This window comes from Lygodium microphyllum, chromosome 18 (assembly GCF_053477565.2).
Source record: "Lygodium microphyllum isolate KBCC chromosome 18, Lygodium_microphyllum_v1.1.10, whole genome shotgun sequence".
Classification (NCBI taxonomy): domain Eukaryota; kingdom Viridiplantae; phylum Streptophyta; class Polypodiopsida; order Schizaeales; family Lygodiaceae; genus Lygodium; species Lygodium microphyllum.
Genome location: NC_141152.1, coordinates 29,760,363 through 29,782,837, shown reverse-complemented (window position 1 = coordinate 29,782,837; position 22,475 = coordinate 29,760,363). Strand labels below are relative to the sequence as shown.

The 22,475-nt window shown below is 40.5% G+C and overlaps 1 protein-coding gene across 9 annotated transcripts in view; it reads left to right on the top strand.

The window, feature by feature from the left end:
* The first annotated feature begins 9,539 nt into the window (after positions 1–9,539).
* Positions 9,540–22,475, top strand: part of LOC148020709 (uncharacterized) — a 30,748-nt gene continuing 17,812 nt past the window's right edge. For 5 of the 9 annotated variants that reach the window (XM_087698525.1, XM_087698522.1, XM_087698526.1 and 2 more), the window contains exons 1-3: positions 9,540–9,713; positions 9,795–10,044; positions 10,173–10,333. In XM_087698525.1, the coding sequence (XP_087554651.1) occupies positions 10,301–10,333 (33 nt within the window). In that variant the 5' untranslated portion in view covers positions 9,540–9,713; positions 9,795–10,044; positions 10,173–10,300. Of the gene's footprint in view, positions 9,714–9,794; positions 10,045–10,124; positions 10,334–22,475 lie in introns of all 9 variants that reach the window. The other 4 variants (XM_087698516.1, XM_087698518.1, XM_087698517.1 and 1 more) reach the window with 4 other exon arrangements.

Sequence of the window (22,475 nt, the reverse complement as noted above, 5' to 3'; positions counted from 1 at the left end):
TTTGATAGCTCATGAAGTCAGCTTCCTAGGCATATAAAATTTTTTGAAAATGATCAAGTATAGCTCCTGCAATCTAAGAAAAACCAGGCCCCTGTCTCAGAAACCCTAATTCCACCATAGCCAAAATTTCTCAAGCTTTTTTTCCTCAGTTTTTCTTTCTCCTGACACTCAACCCAAGCCTCTGTCACTCTAATCCATTGACCCAGCATCAAATCAAGGAGGGGAAGGACCTGAGAAGATTGAAGAACGATCGAACGATCCCGAACAAGAAGAATCAAGCTCAACATCAACACTGACATAGTGTGTTTTCACACTGTCATTACCTGTGTCTCTTGACACATTGTAGTCTGCTCTTCCATTGATAAAATCTCAGAATTCTGGAGTTGATTTGCTGCTGATCTTGCAACCTCAACATGGGAAAAGACTCTCCAAATGCTCGATTCAAAGGAGTCGGGTTTCACACCTGGCAAACCCGCATCAAGCTCATCTTGATGAAAAAGGGTCTCTAGGCCATCACAAATGGCAAAGAGAAGAAACCTCGGGACGCGGACCTTGCAACTACTTGGCAAAAGAATGATGACAGAGCCCAAGCCATTATCAAACTGGAGCTAGACGACAGTTATATCCATCATGTGGATAACTGTGAGACCTCACAGGATACATGGAAAAGACTTGACACCTTGTTCGGTGCACAATCTAAATCATCAAAGTATGGTCTCCTGATTGAGTTCTTCAGGCTCGAAATGAAGTCCAGCTCATCACTTGCCACACATCTCAATTACATGGAAGGACTCCTAACCCAACTTGCAGGAATCAACATTAAAATGGATGAAGATGTTTGCATCGGTGTTCTACTTAAGAGTTTGCCTCCTGAATATAATAATGTATCAACAACTTTAATCAACATGCCAAATCCTGAACTTGTTGATATCCAAGCATCACTGTTAGAAGAAGAAAAGAAACTTAAAAGCAAAGAAGAGCCTAGCACTTCAAAGGATGAACAAATGTTATATGTAAACAACAGATACAAAGGTAAAAAGGAACCGCTCTTCTGTGGCTTCTGCAAAAGGACCGGACACACTGAGAAGTTCTATCATGCAAGAAAGAGATCCCAAAAGGCCTATCTAGTCGTAGTCAAAGAAGAAGAAGAAAATGGAGCAAAGGAAGAAGATGATGAAGATGAAGACCACCAGGATCAGAAGGACAAGACTCATCAGTCCTTCTATTCTCATAACTCTGATAGACTGTTTTAAAAGTCTTGTATTTCCTTGCCCTAATGCTTCCTACCATAAGCTTTGTAAACTGCTCATGTAACTTGGCATTACAGTCCCTGTACACTTTGTGAGGCCCCTGTTACAACCTCTGGATGTCCATCATGTTTTGGTGCCCACACTTAGCCTTTTCTGCAACAGCCTCTAGTGTCTACCATGTTTGTGGTGTGCCCACACTTTGCAAGTGGTTCTCATTACAGCCTCTACACACTTTGTGCCTTTCTAGTTGTGATTGAGGAGGGGTGTTGAGAATCAGCAATCACACTCACTCAAACAGCCTCTTTGTATGGAGCTTCAGGGTCAAGGATATGCAGGCTAACCTATCCCATATGCACAATGGTGCCTACTGCAGTTTCCTAATTTCCTATAAAGCATTGTACTTGCTTCCTTTTCTAAATGCAATGATAGTACTCTTTTCTTTTTAGTGAAGTGTCAATGTCATTGTCCACATACACAAGATTGTGTTTATGAGTCCAAGTCTCAATCTTGGAACCTAATTCACTTGTGTAACAAACAGTGTCTTTTCCATCATGAGTCCACACTTCTCCTTCCATCCTCCATAGTTTCCGCCTTTGCCATGCTCTAGATCCCGCATTTCTCACACTTTCTTCAGGTTATGAGGAGAATGGAGTCTACAAGTTGCGGTCTTCTTCTACCTTGACTTCTCTTCTTCTTACCTCTCAAACTCAGTCCGAGCTTTGGCATGCTCAATTTGGCCACCTCAATTATGATTACCTTCGGAAGGCTTCTAAGGACCAGTTTGTTTGCAATTTTTCGGATATTGTGGTGAGTTAGTAGCCTTGTGTATCTTGCATCCGTGGGAAGCAGACTTGTGATGTTATTCCCAGCAAGGCTTCGAGGCGGTCTTCAGCACCCTTGGAGCTTGTTTCTACCTATCTTTGTGGACCGATGAGGATGGAATCCCTTTGAGGAAGCTTGTATTTCATGCTCATTGTAGATGATTACAGCAAGATGATATGGGCCTATTTCTTGAAGCTGAAGTCGGAGGCTTTCTCCAACTTCAAGGATTGGTTGCTCTTTGAGGAGAATTGATTGGGGCACAAGGTGAAGACCTTACAATCAGACAAGGGCAGAGAATTTGTTTCTAATGAGTTTGTTCGGTTTTGTGTAGATGGTGGTATTCACCATGAGTTTGCCAATACAAACACCCCTCAGGAGAATGGCATCTTGGAGTGGAAGAATCGCAGTGTGATCGAGATGGCCCACACCATGATGGAGCATTGTTAGACACCTCAATGTCTATGTTTTGAGGCTATGGCAATTGTAGTTCACATCCTTAATCGTTCCCCTACTTCTGTTGTTGTTGGTATGACTCCTTTTGAGGCGTACTTTGGATCAAAGCTCAATGTTTCTTATTTCAGGGTTTTTGGGTTTGATGCTTATGTTCACATCCTGAAGACACAACATGATAAATTTGTAGCAGCGTCTAGAAGATAGGTGTTTGTGGGCTATAGCTCGCAATCTCAAGGCTACTGATTGTATGATACTATTAATCGGGATGTCTACACGAGTCGTGATGTTCAGTTCATGGAGGTTCTAGCTCTATAGGGGGGTGAGGACCAGCCTGTACTTGGAGATCCTGATGATAGCTGGGCCCCATCAATTATTCCTCTCAAGCTTGTGTCTCTTGAGGACTAGGTAGGGCCACACAGGCACGTGCCATGTGGTAGTAGTCAGACTGCATCAATAGTTGGAATGCATTAGTCGGCTACATTAAATGCAACCGACCTAATCATTTTTAGACATTATTTTCAGCCTATAAATAGGCTATGTCTTTAGCAGTATTTGGCAATTGTGTCTCACATATTTTAGCCTGCATACTACGGAGATTGCTCTCGAGGCTGATGGAGATCGAGATCCCCAAGGTGGAGACATATGCAGATATTCTCTCTGCACCTATGTATAATTCTGCATCCTTATATAGCATTCTTCACTGCAAATTTTCTGTGTTTCACTATCTCTTTCTTCTCTCTATGGTTCACTCTTTGTCTCAGTCATTCACTTCCGCATTGCTTCACTCTGACAACATTGAGCTCGACTCTCAAAATAATATTACAAATAATTATGCATCTACAATATTAATAGAAAAATATTTTTCACATACTGTAAGTGACCTAAGGGAGTTAATCCTTTGAATATTCTTGATTTCCAACTTTATTTGCCTTTTTTCTTTTGCTATTTTAGACATTCATATTTATGGCTTTCTATTGGCTGCTTTTGCCACCTTTAATGTTTCGTGGTTAACATCATACCACATAAAAAGCCATTTTGAGTAAATCAACTCTATGAGTAGACTAATCTTATGCCTTGTTCTCTTGAGGAAAAGGCAAAGAAACGAAAAAGGTCTCAAAGAATAGAGGAGAAATAAGAGGCTTTTACTCACATAGTCAACATATCCTTAATGAATAATATTATATGAGAAGTAAAGGAGGTAGTTTGGAAGAAGAAGTTGTGGATCCAATGCAAAAGTCAATTGTGCAAGCTAACAATGACATTGTAATAAAGAAAGATACTTGGGAGCTAGTGGATTGGCTAGCCAAAAGGAAGATTATTGACACCAAAGTGAGTCTAGATGGTAAAGTACAAGGCAAATGGGACCTTAGAAAATTATAAAGATAGATTAGTAGCTCAAAGATATCTTCAGGTTGAAGAATCTAATTTTCAAAAACTATAGAAATGACCACTATTTGCAAAGTACTTGTAGTGCCACTTAGAAGAAGTTGTTAGTTTACAAAATGCATGTTACATCAACATTCTTGAATGATGACCTCAAGGAGGAGGTATACATAGTTGACCCACCTAGATTTGAGAACCCCCTTCAAACAACAATGTTTGTAAGCCAAAAAAGCACTAAATGGGCTAAAATAAGCCCTTAGAGTATGGTACTAGTAGATAGATGAGTTCTTTTAAGTTTAAACTTCAAAAGATATACCTTAGTTGTTTACTTATATATTTATAAGGATGGAAAACGATTTGTAGTGATTGTTTGATATGTGGATGAGCTTCTTATTACAAGTGACTGTGAAATATTATCCATTAGACATAAAGGCTTTGAATACTAAGTTTGAAATCATAGATTTAGGCTTGATGCACTATTGTTAAGGGATTGAATCTAGCAAGAGCCAAGAAAGATCTTTACCTCTCAATAGATGTATAAATGGGAAAACTTATTTGGCATGATCAATTGCAAGGAGATAGTTACACATATGGAGGTCAATGTGAAGTTATCCATTGAGGACACATCACTATTAGCAGACATTGGGAGGTACAAAATTTGGTTAGTAATCTTATCTATTTGTGTGAGACCAAACCAAATATCACTTTTATTATTGGTATATTGAGCAAGTAGCAAGTTCTCAAAACAAGCCTCATGCAAATAGTTGAAAATTTGGATGTAGGTGCTCAAATGCTCAAATATTTTAAGGCAGCCTCAGATATTTCAAGGGAGCTCTTCACTATAGCATCACATACAGTTTTAGAATTTCTTCAACTAGGAATAGTAATCCGAGTTGGGTAGGATAGTGATTCAAAGAAATTATTTTCCTATTATAGTTTATTTTAGATTTAGTAATTTTTAGTTGAATTAGTAAGAAGCAACTAATAGTGACATTGTCTTCTATCAAGCCTAAGTACAAGGTAGCTTATATTTGCTACATGTGAAGCATGGTAGTTGAGGAGAACCTATGGCACATGGGAGTGCAAGATGATGGGCCAACTATGTGGAGACGTGACAATAGGATTAGAATCACCATTACCGAGAATTGAGTGTTCCATGTGCACACAAAACATATAGAGATTCATTACCCTAAATACACGATTTGACTAATGGGATAGTGGAGTCGATCTATTACCTCTCCATTCGAGGGATAATGGAGCAAATATCTTCATCGAGACACTTACAATCTATTTTCTGCAAGGACGAGTGATGGTGCTCAAGGCCCCAATTATGAGGACAAGCCGTGGTTGAGCCCTATGTTGACTTGTATATCAAAGGATATATATGTGACTGAATGGTAGGAGGTGACTTTTGTGGGTCTAGCCTACAAGCCAGATGGAGTAGTTAAGTTGGTAGCAACTCCAAGTACACAACATTGAGTCATGGGGTGTGGAAGTCATCAAGGATCCTTATTGTAAGTCCATGGCTAAGAGGTCCCAAGGGGGCCTGTGGCCCTATGGCCCCCTTGGTGGGGTTCGGGGGCAATGCCCTTGACTCCATGGGCGAAGGGAGTATTTCATAGCCAAATAATGAAGGTTAATAATATGGTATGTTAGTCAAGCTGACCAACCATCTTAATAGGCTATTAAAAGTAGGCCCTCAAAAAAGTATGATCATTTATCCATTCTCCTTATCAAAGTTCATCTAGCAAGGTTCAAGTTTTTCTTGTAGATTATATCTAGATTACCATTTAAGATTCACTACGGAAGCAGAAGGGTGGATAGAGCCATCATCGTATCACTTTTTTTCCAATCAAAGGAATCTCAAATTTTTTTCCAATTAAAGGAATCTCAATTTATCTCTAATTTTTTTTATATTCCCTAGAAAATGCTCACATTTGTTTACTTCCTTGTGTAAATTTGCAAGCCTATTATAAGATGCTAATATGTCTCCATCTCGAAGTAAAGGGTCTTCTTTGTACATGTCAAATTTATTATGCAATGCATTGTGGATATCAAGGGCCTTTCTTGGCATCAAGCTCCTCAATAATTCACATTGTAAAGGCAAGAATGATGTCATGAACAAGATTTCCAAACAAATGATTGTCCACTCTTTTTAGATGTTTTAAGCTAGAGTCCATGGTACAACCTATGTGATTGGTTTGTAGAGTTCGCATGTGATGGACTCAAATGAAGAGAATGAAGATTATGTCCCAAATGACCATAGGGACGATGATGACAATGAAAATGAGAGAAAGAGGATGATGAGGATGGGAATAATGTTGACAATGATGAGTTTTGGGATACTTTGTAGATTCACTATGTTATATACTCAAGAGCCAAGAAGGATACTTTGCATGTGAATTTGTATAATTAGATTCATCATTTTGTGGTGATTCTCAACCTTATGTAACATATCTATAATTCCATTGGATATGTTGGCATTATAAAGACTATCAAAATGCTAGAACCTTTGGTGGTAGTTGATTTTTTTGTGCATTAGAATTTGAGGTGTGTTTTAAAACTATGGAATGCTAGAAGTTTTAGTGTTATTTTGAAAATTGTAGCATGTGTGCAATTTAAGACTTGTAATGATGATTATACAAACAATTTCAAAATCCAAGAATTGCTTTGCTAGAGTACTTTCATGCATATAATCACCATTATTTGGTCCACATATAATAGTGATTCCAAGATACATCAAGTCTATATGAAGGCAAGGACCAAAGGTTTGGTTCCATCACAAAGTAGTGATTGAGCTGTGAGTATCACATGATTCTTTTTCATCTCCTTTTTATCACGAGTCACACTTTCCTCTCTTCTCAATTCCTTTGTGCCCTTTTAATAGCATCTCTTTTGGGGGATGAGTGTAAGAATTGCATTTGAAGTTGGTAGTGTGGGTTTTCTTTCTTTAAATGATATCTAGATTTTGTGGAGAGTAGATTTACACACATTACAAGTGCAAGAAGGGTTATCTTAGAATATTGAAACACAACTATCTCCCCAACCCACACATAGTATGAGCACCAATGTTATACGAACAAAAAAACAACTCACAATTAACTAAGCAAGATCCTTAACACATTTCAAGTTGATGACCTCACCCTTGCCACTTTTTGGCCAAGGTATGAAGGAAACTCCTTGTTTAGGTTTGAATATGGAACTTCACATGTTTGATACCTTCTTCCTCTTTGCCTAACTTGGGCATGGCAACTCTTTAGCTCCTTCTTATGATTGCAATGCTTGAAAAAAACTTCTTTTGCTCTTCCACATCAACCTCTTCTTGCTCTCATCTATGATCTTCTACTCTTTTAGGTCTAATTGGCTACTATGCCACACTTGATTGGTCTTCTAATCTTCTTGGTCTGTGACTGGCCTTCTACTCTTCCACATGAACCTCTTCTTGCTCTCTTTTAAGCTATGAACCTTAAGCTTTTATGTTCCTTAATATGCTACATTTTGGCGATTTTTTTTGCGTGAATCTACATTAGGGTGTCATTGATGATGCCAATGTCCATGTTGTCAAATCTAGCATCTCTCCAAGGTGCTTTATAACATAGATATCACCTTAGCCTTCATAAGCCTTAGGCTTATGCACAAGTCCTTGTTCATATGCCCCAAAACCACATATGTAATCATAATGCATTGTCCATAACAATATTAGAAGTTATTCTCCCTTAAAATTCCTAAGGATGCATATGCAAAAAGTAAACATCCCTCCCTCTATTGCAACCTTACAACATTAGTGAGAATGCCTTGACCTTGTTTTGAGAACCAATAAATTTAGTGGATTTTAGAAACAAGTCTTGTCATCTCTCCTTATAGAAAACTAACAACTTGCAAAATAGCTTAATGGCATTGCTTCCTTCATGCAACATTGTCCTTGTTGCTTCTTCCATCCTCATGTTCTCTCATAATCCTTGACACTAGTAAAGCCCTACACTACAATATAATGGCAAAAACTTGTCAAAGCCCTTCAAACCAAAGACAAACCCTGCACACCTATCACAAAGAAAATTTGAATTTCAAAGGCTAATTTATTCCATTTCCTTTGTGCCCTAGAGCACAAAACTTGTTTTATTTTTCTTATTGTGGTATAGCCACGTGTGTCCTTGTATCTCTTGTTAACTATTCTTGCATACCAAAAAATACTTCACAATGATGTCCAAACAAATTGACTAAGTCTAATATTGGAACTTTGATCCACTTCGACACCTAAATAGATCCATGCATATTTCTTTTGTTGGCATTACTCGCCTCTAAGGGTGTGATACAATTGGCCCCTCAACTTGCTTGTGGTAACACATTGCGAGGCACCCAACTCAAAAATCTAAAAGATTGGGTGCTACTTCCTTACACACTAAAACCATCAAAGCATTCCAAAAAGATGGTTGTGGCCTAATGGTTAAGCCAATTGTGTTTTACATCAATGGTGGGCTTAAACCCCATTCGATACAATGTTCTTTAATACATTTATCTTTATGTTCAATATGTTTTGTAGTTGGAAAAGGTGATCTCCCAACATGTATACCAACTAGTTCCCCTATGGGTAATATATTGACATAGTTTGGGGAGTTGTGAATGGAGCTCATCAAGAGGAGTTGTCCACACCATCATTTCAAAATTTTCTCTACAAGTTTATGAGTCGGAGGATTCATTTGATTAGTTGAGGTTGGGTACCCACCTACATAGCTTGGGACACAGCAAACTAGTTTGGGACCCCACCATGACATAGTTTGATGTTGTTGAGTTTCCATTGGCCATCTGTTGCTTTAATATTGGAAATTGCAATTTTTGAGCATAAAAGTGCAAGTTTCGAACAACCTTGAAACTCCCATACTTAGTGTTGTTTTGTCACATGTCACTATGTTCCTTCATTTTTCCGGACAGGTAGAGGATTCGTGTGGATATGTAACTATCCCTTGGGAAAGCCGACGGGATGTAGCCCAAGTGGTTTGAGTGTGTGGGTGTGCACATGGGTGAGTGAGTTCAAACCTTGGAGACAACCTCAAGGCATCTTGCATGTTTCAAATTTCAGGCCTTCTCTATAAGATTTAAAAAAACTATACCTAAGAAACGAAACGATGATGTGTGGAGTATTGATCCACTTTCCTATCTTCTTTTTGTTGGTAACATATACCTACTTTGGACCACATATTTTGCTCAAAGCAGTAGAGGCTGGAGCCACTGGCCTTCTGACACGTGGTTGGCAAGGAAGCACGCAAAACCGGATAGCGGAGCAGGACCGACGACGTGGTCAAAAAGAAAAAAGTGCCAAAAAGCCGCGCCCCCGTCGCTGGACACGTGGCATCCCAAAGAGCTCGAATCCTACTGCCTGAAAAATGCGCTTTATCGGCGCGCCAAACCCAACAAAAGGCCCCGAAAAGAGCGACCCTTATTTGCCGGTCGCATGCCGGTTTCCTGCGAGGGGTACACGGGGTGTGTTGACCGGCAAACCGGCAACCAATTCAAGTTGCCACGCAAGCGGCCGTTCATAGCCACAAGCTTTGAGTTTGGCCTTTTCCCTGCTAAATTAAGCGGGCCTGTATTTTGGCATTTTTAAAATCGTTTTCTTTTTGGGGCCCCTTTCCTCTCAGACAAGAAACTCACCGTCACAAGCTGCTTCTTCGTCTCCATAGCTAGACCAGATTCTTCGATCGCGGAGCACGCAGATCGCCATATCCAAGAAAGCGGGCCTGTTTCCTGTCTGACAAAAGAAGCCGCACCGTCGCGTACAATCTTTTCCACCACTGGTGTTCCCACAAGGTGCACTCCCCAGTCCCTTCTTTCAGTTTTCTCTTCTTTCTCCAGGTTTGCCTTGAACCTCACCGAGGATTTCTCCTGCAGAAACTGAGTTAGGATGCTACTCTGTCTCTCTTTGAAGATCAGAGAAGGTCTTTTGCACATCCACACAGCTTGTTTCTGTTTACATCCATCGATCAAATTTCTGTGAATTAACTACGGTTAAGGTGACAACAGTTCCTTTCATTTGCAATTTCACCGTATTAGTTTTTTCCAGGAAGGAAATGAACGCCATTTTCAGACACATACATGAATTTGCAAGTTTGTATTGGAGAACCGAGCAACTATACTTCTGGTTAGTATGATAAGATGAATCTCTGCAGATCAAAGCTTACCTAACAAGACCTTAATGCCATCAAAGCATACTTATTTCAGGCATCCAGTAATGATGCTGGAAATGCAATGATAAAAAATGCTTTGCAGGAGGTAAGGGGGCAGCTCCTGATGAGGGAAGGATGGTATGAGAACAGGCTTTCTAAGCTTACAAGGTTGCGATAGAAACCCCTATCACCTTTCAAAGACATGTGGAGTTCATGATCAGATTGTAAATTATGAGCACTTCTCCTGGAGTTGCAACACCCCAGGTGTGTGTTTTTACTTTCACATATGGACCCTTGACATTTTTTTTGGAATGAGATTTCAAAACCAGTAGTATAGTGCACATGTTAGCAATAGTATTCACCTTAAAAGTTGTATATTCATCAGTGCTTTGCACATAATGATGGATTTAAGATGAAATTTTAACTCCACAAAACCAGTCAGCATGATTTTATGACTTCCTCAGTATAGTCAACATACTGATATTTTACGGCAATGGACATGCATTGATATATGTAATGAATGCCATCTCTTTCAGCTCACGGATGCAATTCACATCTCAAAATTTAGCAATGTCTTACTTTCCTCCAAATCATCAATGAGCAGGAGTATTCTCAAATCCATTGTAATAGCTATAACCAGCTGGTTCATCTTTTTTCCTGTCATGGGCTATCCTTGTGCCAAAAAGGTGTTTTGTGGGGGTGTTATTGGGTGGTTGGGGGTGTTGGGGGGGTTTGGATGGCTACTCTAGGTTTTGGGCTACTTGGCATGCTGTTTTAGATTTTGGCCAGCAAAATGCCACTTAAGGAGCACCTATTCCTTTGGAGATGCCTGATTGGTATTAATCCTTTGGTTCCTATACTTGCAACCAAAAGGATTGCTCCTACTACTTGTCATAGATGTGATGCTTTAATGAGACCTTTCCACATATTTTCTGCAGTTTTCCTTGTTCATAGGAGCTTATTTGGCATGTGTCTACTTCTCTCAGGCTCCCTTTTTGTTATTTTGGATTTCACAAACTCTTTTGGCTCTTTGGTCCTTTCAGGTCAGTTTGAAGTTCTATGCCTTTCTTTTCTTGGGTCCACTTTTGGACCTTCTGGACTATTTGGGAACTTTGTAATTGGGCTGCCTCTTAGGCCATTTAATCTGGTGGCTACACTTCATTTTGCAGATCTCTGCACCAATCCCTTTCTAACAGCCTTGCCACTAAAATATGAGATAGACCTCATATTATCTTTCTTATGAGTGTTTTTTGAACTTTTTAGGGTGTACTCTTCTGTAGTGTTCAGTCACTTTGTATATTGAGTCCTAATACAATACTTACCACGAAAGTATGTGTGCACATGCATGCAAATACAGATGCGCACTTGTAGGTGAGTGGTGTGTGTTTTGTCTTTTGTGTGAAAGAGGGCAAAATTTGCAACTAAATATGCTTGCTTTCCCCCTTGTCTAAAGTCAGGTTCAGCATTTGAAAGGTCTTTTTGAATGTTTTGAGGCTCCCAAAGCTGTTGGCATGGCCTACTCTAGGTCTTGGGCTATTTGGTATGCAGCTTTAGATTTTGGCCATCAAATTGTCACTTGAGGAGCACCTATTCCTTAGGAAATGCATGATTGGTGTTATTTTCTCATGTTCTATGCATTCCACTAGAAGGATTGGTCATGCTACTCATCTTAGATGTGCTGGGTATCCAAGTCTCCAGTCTTGTCAGAATGACTATACTGCTTGTAGGGTTAGTCCTTGACTAAATGACAAGCTGTACATATAGAGGAAATCCAATGAGACTGCTTTTGTGCATAAAGTACTGGTTAAGAATAAAAACTGAATAAGCAAGATTTGGGTGGGTGTGAGTGAGCCATAGGAGCTTTCCCACTACCTAACAACAACTATGCTTGTTGAAGGGAGGAGCATCAGAGTCCTTAATTAGCTTCACAATAGGGGTGGCCACTTGAGTGCAGTGTGAGGAAAGAACTAATTGACTTACTGAAGGGCATAGTTTTTACTGTGGCATAAAGATGTCTTGCAAATGCTGCCCAACTTCAATGCCCAAGAAATAAGAGAGAAGGCCAAGGTTGATCTTGGAAGTAGAGCTTAATTGTGCCTTTAGATGTGCAATGGTAGCTTAATTTAAGCTTGCAATTAGTAGATCATCAATTTTTAACAGCATATAGCTAACCCCTTGTGGAAGATCACATGTAATGATTTGGACCATAAGGGAAGAATGGAAACTATGAAAAAATAAGAAGTCATCCTTTTTCTAGAACCAAGACCAAGGTGCTTGCTTGAGCCCATAAAGAGCTTTTCACAATCTGAATACCTTTCCTCACAGCCTGGAATAAAGAATCCAAGTGGCTTTTCCACCTACGCTTTCTCATAAAAAAAGCCATTTATAAAGGCACTCTTGACATCAGAGCAACATGGAAAGGAAGAATGGGCCCTTGGAACATCAAAATGCCATCTCGAAATGTGAGAAATGGGAAACACGATACACATTCCCAGCATGGGAACATTCCAGTTGCATTTTCCGACAACGTTCCAATGTTGGAAAGCTCCCCAACTAGGAAATGCTATCAAAGACATGGTGTTCTTGGCAAGGGACTTGATGGTCATTTTGTGGGAGACTACACTCATTGCTTGCTTCGTCTTTGTCTCTATTCCAAGTGTGGATGCCTCCATCTCCCACTTCACCTGCTGCAGCTTGCCATTTCTTCTCTCTCTCTCTCTCTCTCTCACGCGGACATGTGTGTGCGAGTCACCAAGGTCCAAAATCATCAAGTTTCTGAACATACAAGCTATGTCCGTATGGGTGCAGAAGTGCCCCTGATAAGGTGCATGCTCATTTTTCGGGGAGGAAGGAAAAGAGGTGTGCTCTTGCACATGATTGATGCCTCAAAATAGGCACCAGTTTGAGATGGGTGTGGTAGACCCGGATGCCTTGGCTCGATCAAGGCAACATGTGGCCGCCACTGATCTTGCCACATGTATTCCACAGCTAGCATTGGATGCATCTGCATCGAGATGGGCTACAGCTACACCCTCATCCTCTCATGCCTAGAGCACGTTTGAGATTGTTGCCCCATCATCTACTTCTACTGCACCTTGTTTTGACAACATGGAAACTTTGAAGCTTCATGGGACCCACAAAAGGAGGAGACTGATGCTACCATCGCTTGCTACTTCTAACGTGATCACGTTGCCTTTCATGTTGTGAGGTAATTTTAAAACTAATAAGTTTTAGGGGAAAGATGGAAAGATGAGCAAGTGTCATGTTGGTGGATCATGGTGGGAAGGCTGATGTTTGGCCTAGTACTATGTGCAACACCCATGTTCTTGGCACCCATGGAAGGTGATAATACTTGATAGAAGGTGGATGTAGGCATCTACACAAATTGTGTGGCCATTTAAGTGATGTTCAAGGCTTGATACACTTGGGATGGATACCCTTGTGTGTAGGTCCCCATGGGTGCTTGATTTGGGGGATATACCCCTACCACTGGTGCACCTCCACCATTTGGATGTGGAATAGGAATGGAACCTATGTGGGAATGAATATGAGGAGTAAATGGGATAGGTGGGATCTATAAATATGCGATGTACCAAAAGCAAAATCTTGCAATTGAATGAGAGGAGTTACCTTGTCTTCTTGCTCTTGAACCATCTTTATTGACGTTCACATGCTGGTATATGTATGGGCCAAGGTTATCATGAATACTTGCATCCATGGCCCACATATGAGACAAAGTAAACAAAGAAGGATCAGCTGAATGTAAAATTTGCATCCAGGCAGAAATGTAGCAAATCTGACATAAAACCTCAGCAGCAACAAGGCATAGTCATAGGGGGTGCAGGGGACGGGGGCCCGGAACACAAGGATCCCGTCTTGAAATGCTGGACCCGTTCCCAATGTGTCCCAAAAAGGGTGTGTTTCCATGCAGTGGTCTGTCACAAGGGATGCGTTTGTTTCTCAGCTTGTACCGCTTCTTGTAGTCTTTAGTTCGAGGGCTCACTATTTGGTAGTTACTGTTGGACACTAGTCTTTATGTCATATGGCATTTATGATTCCCTAGTTTTAACTTTATATTGTTTCTTGTTCAGTGTTTACTGTTGGACTTCAGTCTTTAAGTCGCACAACATTTCTCAATCACCATTTGGCATTGACAATTATTGCTTTTACCCTTCAATTTGAGTATTCATTTTTATTTATGTTTTAACTTTCATGGTTCATGTATTGTTTTAAACTTTTATGGGATATTTTTAGAAGGTTTTTGAGTTAAGCTATTATATTTGTTAATGATAGAGTCAAATGCACTTCTTCAAGACGGCTCAAAATCCTGTCACAATCAGCAATATGATCAACCACAACAAATCTTCTACATCCATGCTCATTCAACTCTTAATTCTTCTCATAGATATCACATCCTTTAATCGACACATCATCAAGAAAGGGTAAGGTCAATTAAGGAATATACTCCCTCAAAACTTTAAGCATAGCATTCATCATATGCGCCACTGAATTGGTTGCTACCTGTGGAAGCGTACACTTCCTAACCAATCCAAGCAGTGTCGTCATGGTAGTGATATCCCAGATTTCCAATGCAAGTTTGAACCGATCATATCCTAAATATAAATCACCCATAGACTAAATTGCCTTGCCTGCAAATGCTTCTGCGAATTCATCCACTATCGGGTCTTATCCAACATTTCTTATGGTGACTTTATTAATTGGTTGTAAATCCTGTATAAGCCTTAAAGCACCATTATTCTTTGGAATAGTAAACCATCGATTCGAATATGGAGCTGAAGAAGGCTCCAAAATCCGCATTCTGATCTTCTCGTTCAAAAGCTCCAACAACTTAGACAAATATGCCCCATGCACTGGAATAGGCTTAAAATTCCATGGCACATGAGGTATTGTAAAGATCACCATAGGTGCAACTATGGTCGGATCAACACATCCAATTTCATCTAGTTGAAACGCAAAGGCTTTCCCATGCCTTGCTAATATCTGTAAGAAACAAGCTCTTTCTGCAGGTAAAAGGAAGCTTGTATCACCAATTTTCAGCTCTTGTAAAGTTTCAGCTGTAAATTAATATCGTACTCCATGTGGATCCCGTAAAGCAGGCTGTTGAGTCACTTTTTCAGCCAACCCATCACTTTCAGGTGGTAAAGGCAAAGCCACAGGCTTAACCTTCTTTGCAACTGTTTTGTACTTTGTATCCACCCTTGCTTCAGCCTTGTTTTAAGTATTCTCTACTCCTTGCTCAGATTTTGTCTGCTATGCTGTGCAATTTCTACATGGTATCAGAGCTCGGGGGGCTTTGAGGAGTAAAGAGTACGCGAGAGGCAAGGGCTTTAAGAGCGAAGAGGAGAAATGTCATCTGCTGTATCAAGTAGCGGTGTTGGTGTTGGCCCATCAGGTGGTGCTGCTATTGTACCGGCAATTCAAATACTAAGGATTTATCCACCAACCTTCAATGAAGGTAAGTTAGATGGTACAAACTATACTTTGTGAAAGTTTAAAATCACAACTATCCTTGATTTTTATGAGCATTTGGAGATGGTGTTGGAGATTGACTCAAAACTACAATCCACTCTCGTCGAATTTGAGTGTTATGGTTCCTCCAAATGCAAATCTTCTACGAGCTTGGAAACGAAGGAATGCAGATGCACTGTATGCCTTAGTTACAAGCTCTTCTGATAGTGTTTGGACCTTGATTTAACACACAACCAAGGCATCAGAGGCTTGGAACGTACTGAGGAGTTAGTACAAAACACGAAATCAAACAAGGATTTAGAACTTGGAGAATCAACTAGGAGCAAAGAAGTTTGCTGAAGAAGAGACAGTTAAAGCATTCATCACTCGAATCAAGAATTTGCATGACTAGATGGCTGGCGGTGTTGGGATATAAAAAACTAATGAGGAGCTAGCTCAAAGGTGTCTTTGGATTTGTCCACCAAAGTTTGATGGATTGGTAACTGCCCCAGACACTCAGGTGAGACCCCAAGCTTTGACGTTTGAGGAATTTTGTGCACTACTAACGGAGGAGGAGTTGAGGTTTAAAGTCCGAGAAGGTAGCAGTAGTGGAGATGTTGCATTCTCCATTAATGCGAAAGGAAAATGTGGCTTCTCTATCAACATTGACAAAAAGAAGAAGGGTGGTAAGAAAAAAATTCAAGAAGAGTGCTTCTACTGCAAGAAGAAAAAACATACAATTGCAGATTGTTGTTAAGAAGGTAGATGAAAAGAATGACACCGCGAAGACTAAAGGGAAGGAGATAGCCTATACGGTTGAAGCAGAGTTAGAGTTATTCATAACGATCATTGAGAAAGTGTATTACTTGGTGCAAGAGATACCTAACACTGACTCACGGGTATTGGATAGTGGTGCCTTCTGTCACATGACCAACAAGAAAGATCTATATAGTTCTATGAAGCCTCTGTAAGAATCCATCACTACAATGGTTGGGAATAATGCAAAAAGTCCTACTGCATGAGGGCACATGTACTATTTTCTTTGTTACTGCAAATGGTGAACTCAAGAATCTTTCAAATGTGTTGTATGTTCTAGATATTAAGAGAAATCTGCTATTAGTTGCTTCTATAACTGATCTTGGCCATGAGGTGAGGTTTAGTAAGAGGTGTAGAAATTATTGATAGTGCTAGCAAAGTTGCCAACAAAGGAGAAAGGAGGAACAACCTTTATGAGCTAAGTGCTCTTATAGCCAGCGCTGGTGTGGGCACAAGTAAACTTTGGCATGAAAAATTCGGTCACATTGGTTTTGCAGTGTTGAAGAAGATACATAAGCAAGGCACGGTTGCTCATCTACTTGCAATAAACTGAAATGAAAGAACCATGTGAAGCTTGTATGATGGGCAAGCAACAAAGAAATGCATTTTCACAAGAAAGCAAGAATAGAGTGAAGGCTTCTCTAGAGTTGGTGTATGTTGACTTGTGCGGTAAAATGCCTATAAAAGCCTTGGGAGGATCTTCTTATTTTATGTTGATCGTCAATGACTATAGTAGGAAGATGTGGGTGTATTTCCTTCGTAATAAGGCTCAAGCTTTTGGTAAGTTTAAAGAATGGCTAAAACTTGTTGAGCATGAAACATGACAAAATGTGAAGAAGTTTAGAATAGATAGTAGTGGTGAGTTCAACTCAAAGGAGTTTGAAGACTTTCGTAAGAGCAAAGGAATTAAATGTCAATTGATGACGCCTCATACACCTCAGCAGAATGGCATTGTTGAAGGCCGAAATCGCATCATTGTGGAAATGGCAAGGTGCATGCTTAAGGATAAGGGATTGCCTAACCTGTTTTGGGTAGAAGCTATTAATACTGTAGTTTACATTCTTAGTCGGAGTTACACAAAGGCTCTTAAGGGTAAAACTCCTCATGAGACCTATTCTGGTAAGAAACCATTTGTCTCACATTTTTGAACTTTTGGATGTGAATGTTATGCTCATATTCCAAAGGATAAGAGAAACAAGTTAAATCCAAAAAGCACAAAATGTATCTTCTTGGGTTATAGTGATGAGTAAAAGGCTTACAAATTGTATGACCAAGAGGCAAATAAGATCATAGTGAGCCGTGATATGGTGTTTAAGGAGCAGGCACATACAGTGGAGAAGGAAAATAGAAGTTCTTCCACTTTATCATCAAGCAAAGAAGTAGTCCACTATGAACCTATCCTAAGAGCTATTCCTACTATCAAGGAGGAGGAAGCATTATCTTCGAATGATGAGGAAAAAGTTCACCAACCTGCAATTACGCCATTGAAAAAGCCATTGCCATGATGGGTGAAGTAGCTCTATGATCGCAGCAATCCTATGCCTACTACGATTGAGGAAAAGGCAGATGGACCAAGGAGGTCACTGAGAATAGAGGAGCAAAGAAAGACTTCTTCTTACATAGTCAATATGGCCTTGATGGTGGCTGAGATTATGAGAGAAGTAAAGGAACCAGCAGACTTGGAAAGAGGCACTTGCCGATCCAGCATGGAGAATAGCTATGCAAGTTGAGTATGACAACATCATGAAGAATGATACTTGGGAGCTAGTGGATCGGCCAGAAAAGAGAAATATTTTTTATACCAAGTGGGTCTGGAAGGTAAAGTACTGATGGCAGCTTAGAAAAGTACAAAGCTGATTAGTTGCATAGGTATTTTCAAAGGTTGAAGGATTTGATTTTCAAGAATCATTTGCTCCAACTGCTAGAATGATCACTATTCGCACAATACTTGCATTGGCTGCTCATAAGAAGTGGCGAGTTTACCAAATGGATATCAAATCAACGTTCTTGAATGGTGATCTCAAGAAGGAGATGTGTGTGGCTCAGCCACTAGGGTTTGAGACCCCCCATTCTGAGAACAAGAAGGCATTATATGGGCTGAAACAAGCCCCTAGAGCATGGTACCAGTGGATAGATAAATTTTTTCTAGGTTTGAATTTTAAAAGATGTGCCTCAGATGCTAACTTGTATGTTTACATGGATAGTGAAAAGTCTGTAGTGATTGTCCTATATATGGACAACCTTCTTATTACAGGTGACTATGAAGATATGATCCATCATACTCGAAAGTCTTTGAGCTTTGAGTTTGAAATGATAGACTTGGGCTTGTTGCACTATTATTTAGGGATTGAAGTCTAGCAAGTACCTGGCAAAATCTTTCTCTCTCAAAAGAAGTATGCACGGGAGATCTTAAAAGCATTTGGCACGACCGAGTGTAAGGAGATAGCTACACCTATGGAGGTTAATGTGAAGTTATCCATTGAAGATACATCAATACTAGGAGACATTGGGAGATACAGGAAGTTGATTGGCAGCCTCATCTACTTGTGTAACACTAGGCCAGATATCAGTTTGTTGTTGGGGTTTTGAGCAAGTTCTCAAACAAATCGCAAGAAAGTCATTGGAAAGTTGGGATGCGGATGCTCAGATCCTTAAAGGTAACTCTTGACTATGGTATCACATACTGTTCTGGAATCGCTCTTATGAAAAACTATGACTCGGATTGGGCAGGTGATAGATTCTAGGAAATCAATTTCTAGATATTGTTTCTGTTTAGGTTCAGGAAATTTCTCTTGGATTAGTAAGAAGCAACCAAATGTGGCATTGTCTTCTACTAAAGTAGAGTACAAGGCAGTTTGCTTTGCTGCATGTGAAGCAGTATGGTTAAGGAGGATCCTATGGCATATGGAAGTATAGGATGAAGATCCAATAGTGCTAAGATGTGACAATTAGAGTTGCATTGCCATTGCCACAAATCGAGTTTTTCATGCACGTACCAAACGTATTGAGATCCAGTATTACTATATGTGTGACTTGATTGAGGATGGGATAGTAAAGTTGGTCTATTGTCCAACGGAGGAGAATGGGGCAGATATTTTCACCAAAGCTCTCACAAAGGATCTCCTTTGAATTCATCTTCAAAGACTCGGCATTGGATCGAGAATGTAGTTCACTTGTGGGTGGACATTGAGGGGGGGTGTTAGATATGCTCAATGCCCCACCCTCGTAAGGTGCAACCAATGATCCATGGTGCTCTAAGTTGTAAGGCCCCCATTATGAGAAGAAGCCTTGTGTGAGCATAGACATTGGGTAGTTCTTGACTTATATGTCAGATGAGGTCTATGTGACCAGATGGCAAAAAGGTGACCTTTGTGGATCTAGCCTTTGGGTTAGATAGAGTAGTTATACTGGTAGCAACTCGAGGCACAATGCATCGAGTTGCAAGGTGTGGGAGTTATGAAGGACCCCTATTTTGGGATTCGGGGGCTATGGAAGTGGCCCCTAGCTAGAGGGTCTTAAGGGGGCCAACAGCCCTTATGATGGAGGTTCGAGGGCAGCTCCCTGGGCCCCCAACGATAAAGGGAATATTTCCTAGAATAGTCCGTGGCCGACTAGGGAAGGTTCATAATATGGTCGGACTTGTTGACCAGACTACCTACCTGCGCTATAAAAGGAAGACCCCTCTAAAGCCATTGTCAATCTATCTTTCACCCAGTTAGAGTTCTTCCAACTATCCTAAGCTCTTCTCCTATCATCTGTCTAGATCACCATCTAAGCTTCACAGTGGAAGTGCATGGGTGGACACAATCATCTTTGTATAAGTTCGTTTGAAATTAAAGCAGTCTCTATCCTTCTCACATTTGCTGTGTGTTCTCTATTCCTTGCTCAGATTCTGTGCGCTGTGTCATGTAATTTCTACACCAAATTGAACCTGAACAAGGATAAAGGTAAATAAGATGTGTTGGTGGCTGGTGCTAATATGACCAAAAGAAAAGTACAAAGGATAAGCAGAAGAAAAATACATGGGGATGGTAGGTTTCCAAAGAAATGCACAAGGACTAGATCTTGGATGCATGTTGAAGTTTCTACTCTTAGAAATGGGCCTTTCTCTCTAGACACTTGAATTTGGGCAGATTTGGAAAGATATGGTAGTTGGTCCCAATCCCTCCATAGACTTGATTTACCTTGGATAATATGCGTAAAACTTGAAGTTTGGGAACTTCTGTATGTGCCCTTTCATTGTACATACATTCATGAATGCTTTAATCAAAGTTCAAACATACACTTTATGTGATTGTGGAAATATTGTATATCACTCCTAATAGACAGATGTAGTTTGTTTGCAGAAACATTTGGCAGCAGGGCCATTTTATGGGTTATAATATTTTTAACTGCAAACCATTCCTCTTTTTCTAGAGTAGTTGTTTGGGCCATGAGACATTTGCAACCTGTTTTGGCTTATCATGTTCCATGGAATAGATGGTTGGTAATGTACATTTGCACTTCTGTATAGATTTGTGAAATTGCTACCGTTATGCTCCTTGGGCTTTATCCCATAGAGAAAATATATGGGCTCAAATTACTGTCTATCCTTGGCTGCAAAATTCCATTGTTGTGGGGATATCAATAATGCCCACAGAGCAAATATATGGGCTCAAACAGCTGTCTATCCTTGGCTGCAAATTTCCTTTGTTGCAGGGATTTCAATAGTGCTCCCTAGTAGATGGATAACTCTTTTGGACATTCTCAGATGTTAACATTTGAAAGGGAAACATGGGCTGCATTTGCTCGTGAATCTTATGCTTTACAAACAATGTGTAGTTTTACACATATTATAACGAATACTGTGCCCGTTGGGACAGACTGTACTTACCAAATGCTACTGAGCTTGGTGCAGTTTCGTGCAAGCTTTGAAATATGGTCTTGTCAAAATTATGTGCCTTGCGATGAACAGGATAGAGGATTTCATTATCTTTGTGTAAGGTTTTTGTATTAAATAATAATTTTCTCCCGCATCAGATTTTCATAGTGGATGAAGTTTGACATGTGACAGACACTCTTCGATCGGAAATGTTGGATGATGTACATTATGTGTAGTAAAATTCAATTTTTTCATGCAACATGTGAGGCACAGTCATGTCAAATATTACATGGGTCGCATTAGATAGTATGTTCAAGAAGCGAAGTTATTTCAGCTCTAGCGAACCCAAGCCTTGCTGCATTTCAGCGGATAGCCACCTGCAGCAACCAGTGATATTTGCATTGTGGGTGGACAGCCACTTTTGGCAACCCCGAGTCTGTGTTCTTGCAGCTTCTAAGAAGGTGGATAACCAACACCTTATCTGATGGGGATTACATTAGAAAGATGGAGCAGCTTCATAGTGAGTTTGTCAATGGTGACTTGCAAGAAGATGGTTGCAGTTGAGGATATGCCAGTCACACTGCTGACTCAACTCCTCGTCTGATGCTCTGAATGACGGGAGGTGCTCATCTGAGAGGACATGCAAGGCTTGAGGCAGTAGTAGACGTCTCTAATGTGTGTAGAAGGAACAACATGTTCAGAAACTTCTCTGCTGAAGACCGGAAGAGAGCTGCTGCAAGTAGATGGAGAAGTGCTAAAGAACAGGCCAGGAGGAGAGAGGGAGGCAGGGAGCAGCTAGGAGTACAGTGGCTGCTAGCAGTGGTAGCCAATGAGGGCCAAGACACAAGCGGGTGCTCAGTTAGGGAAGGGGCAATCTCGGCAGATTGCAAGGGGGAGGCTGGGATGGGCAAGCAGGGAGGTGCATGTGTGGGGTGTGCAAGAGAAGGTTGGGGGGGGCAGCGAGGGGCACAAGAGGGGGGAAACTGTTGCACGTATGGGCCCTGGGGCTATAGCTAGTGAAGGAAGGGGGGTCGGCTCCATGTACAATGGAGTGGTCTGATTCCTATTGCTCTGTCAAATGCTTAAAACACAACAGCTAATTTGCACATCAGTTCCAGGAATAACTGGTGCGCAGATCGGACGCAGGTAGCTCACGTAGTGAATTCCCAAAGGTCCCCAAGAACAAAGTACTCTACTTTTTAGCACAAAAACCAATGTAAAAGCAAGCACGACATGAGACAAGAGACAAATTGGGTTGAA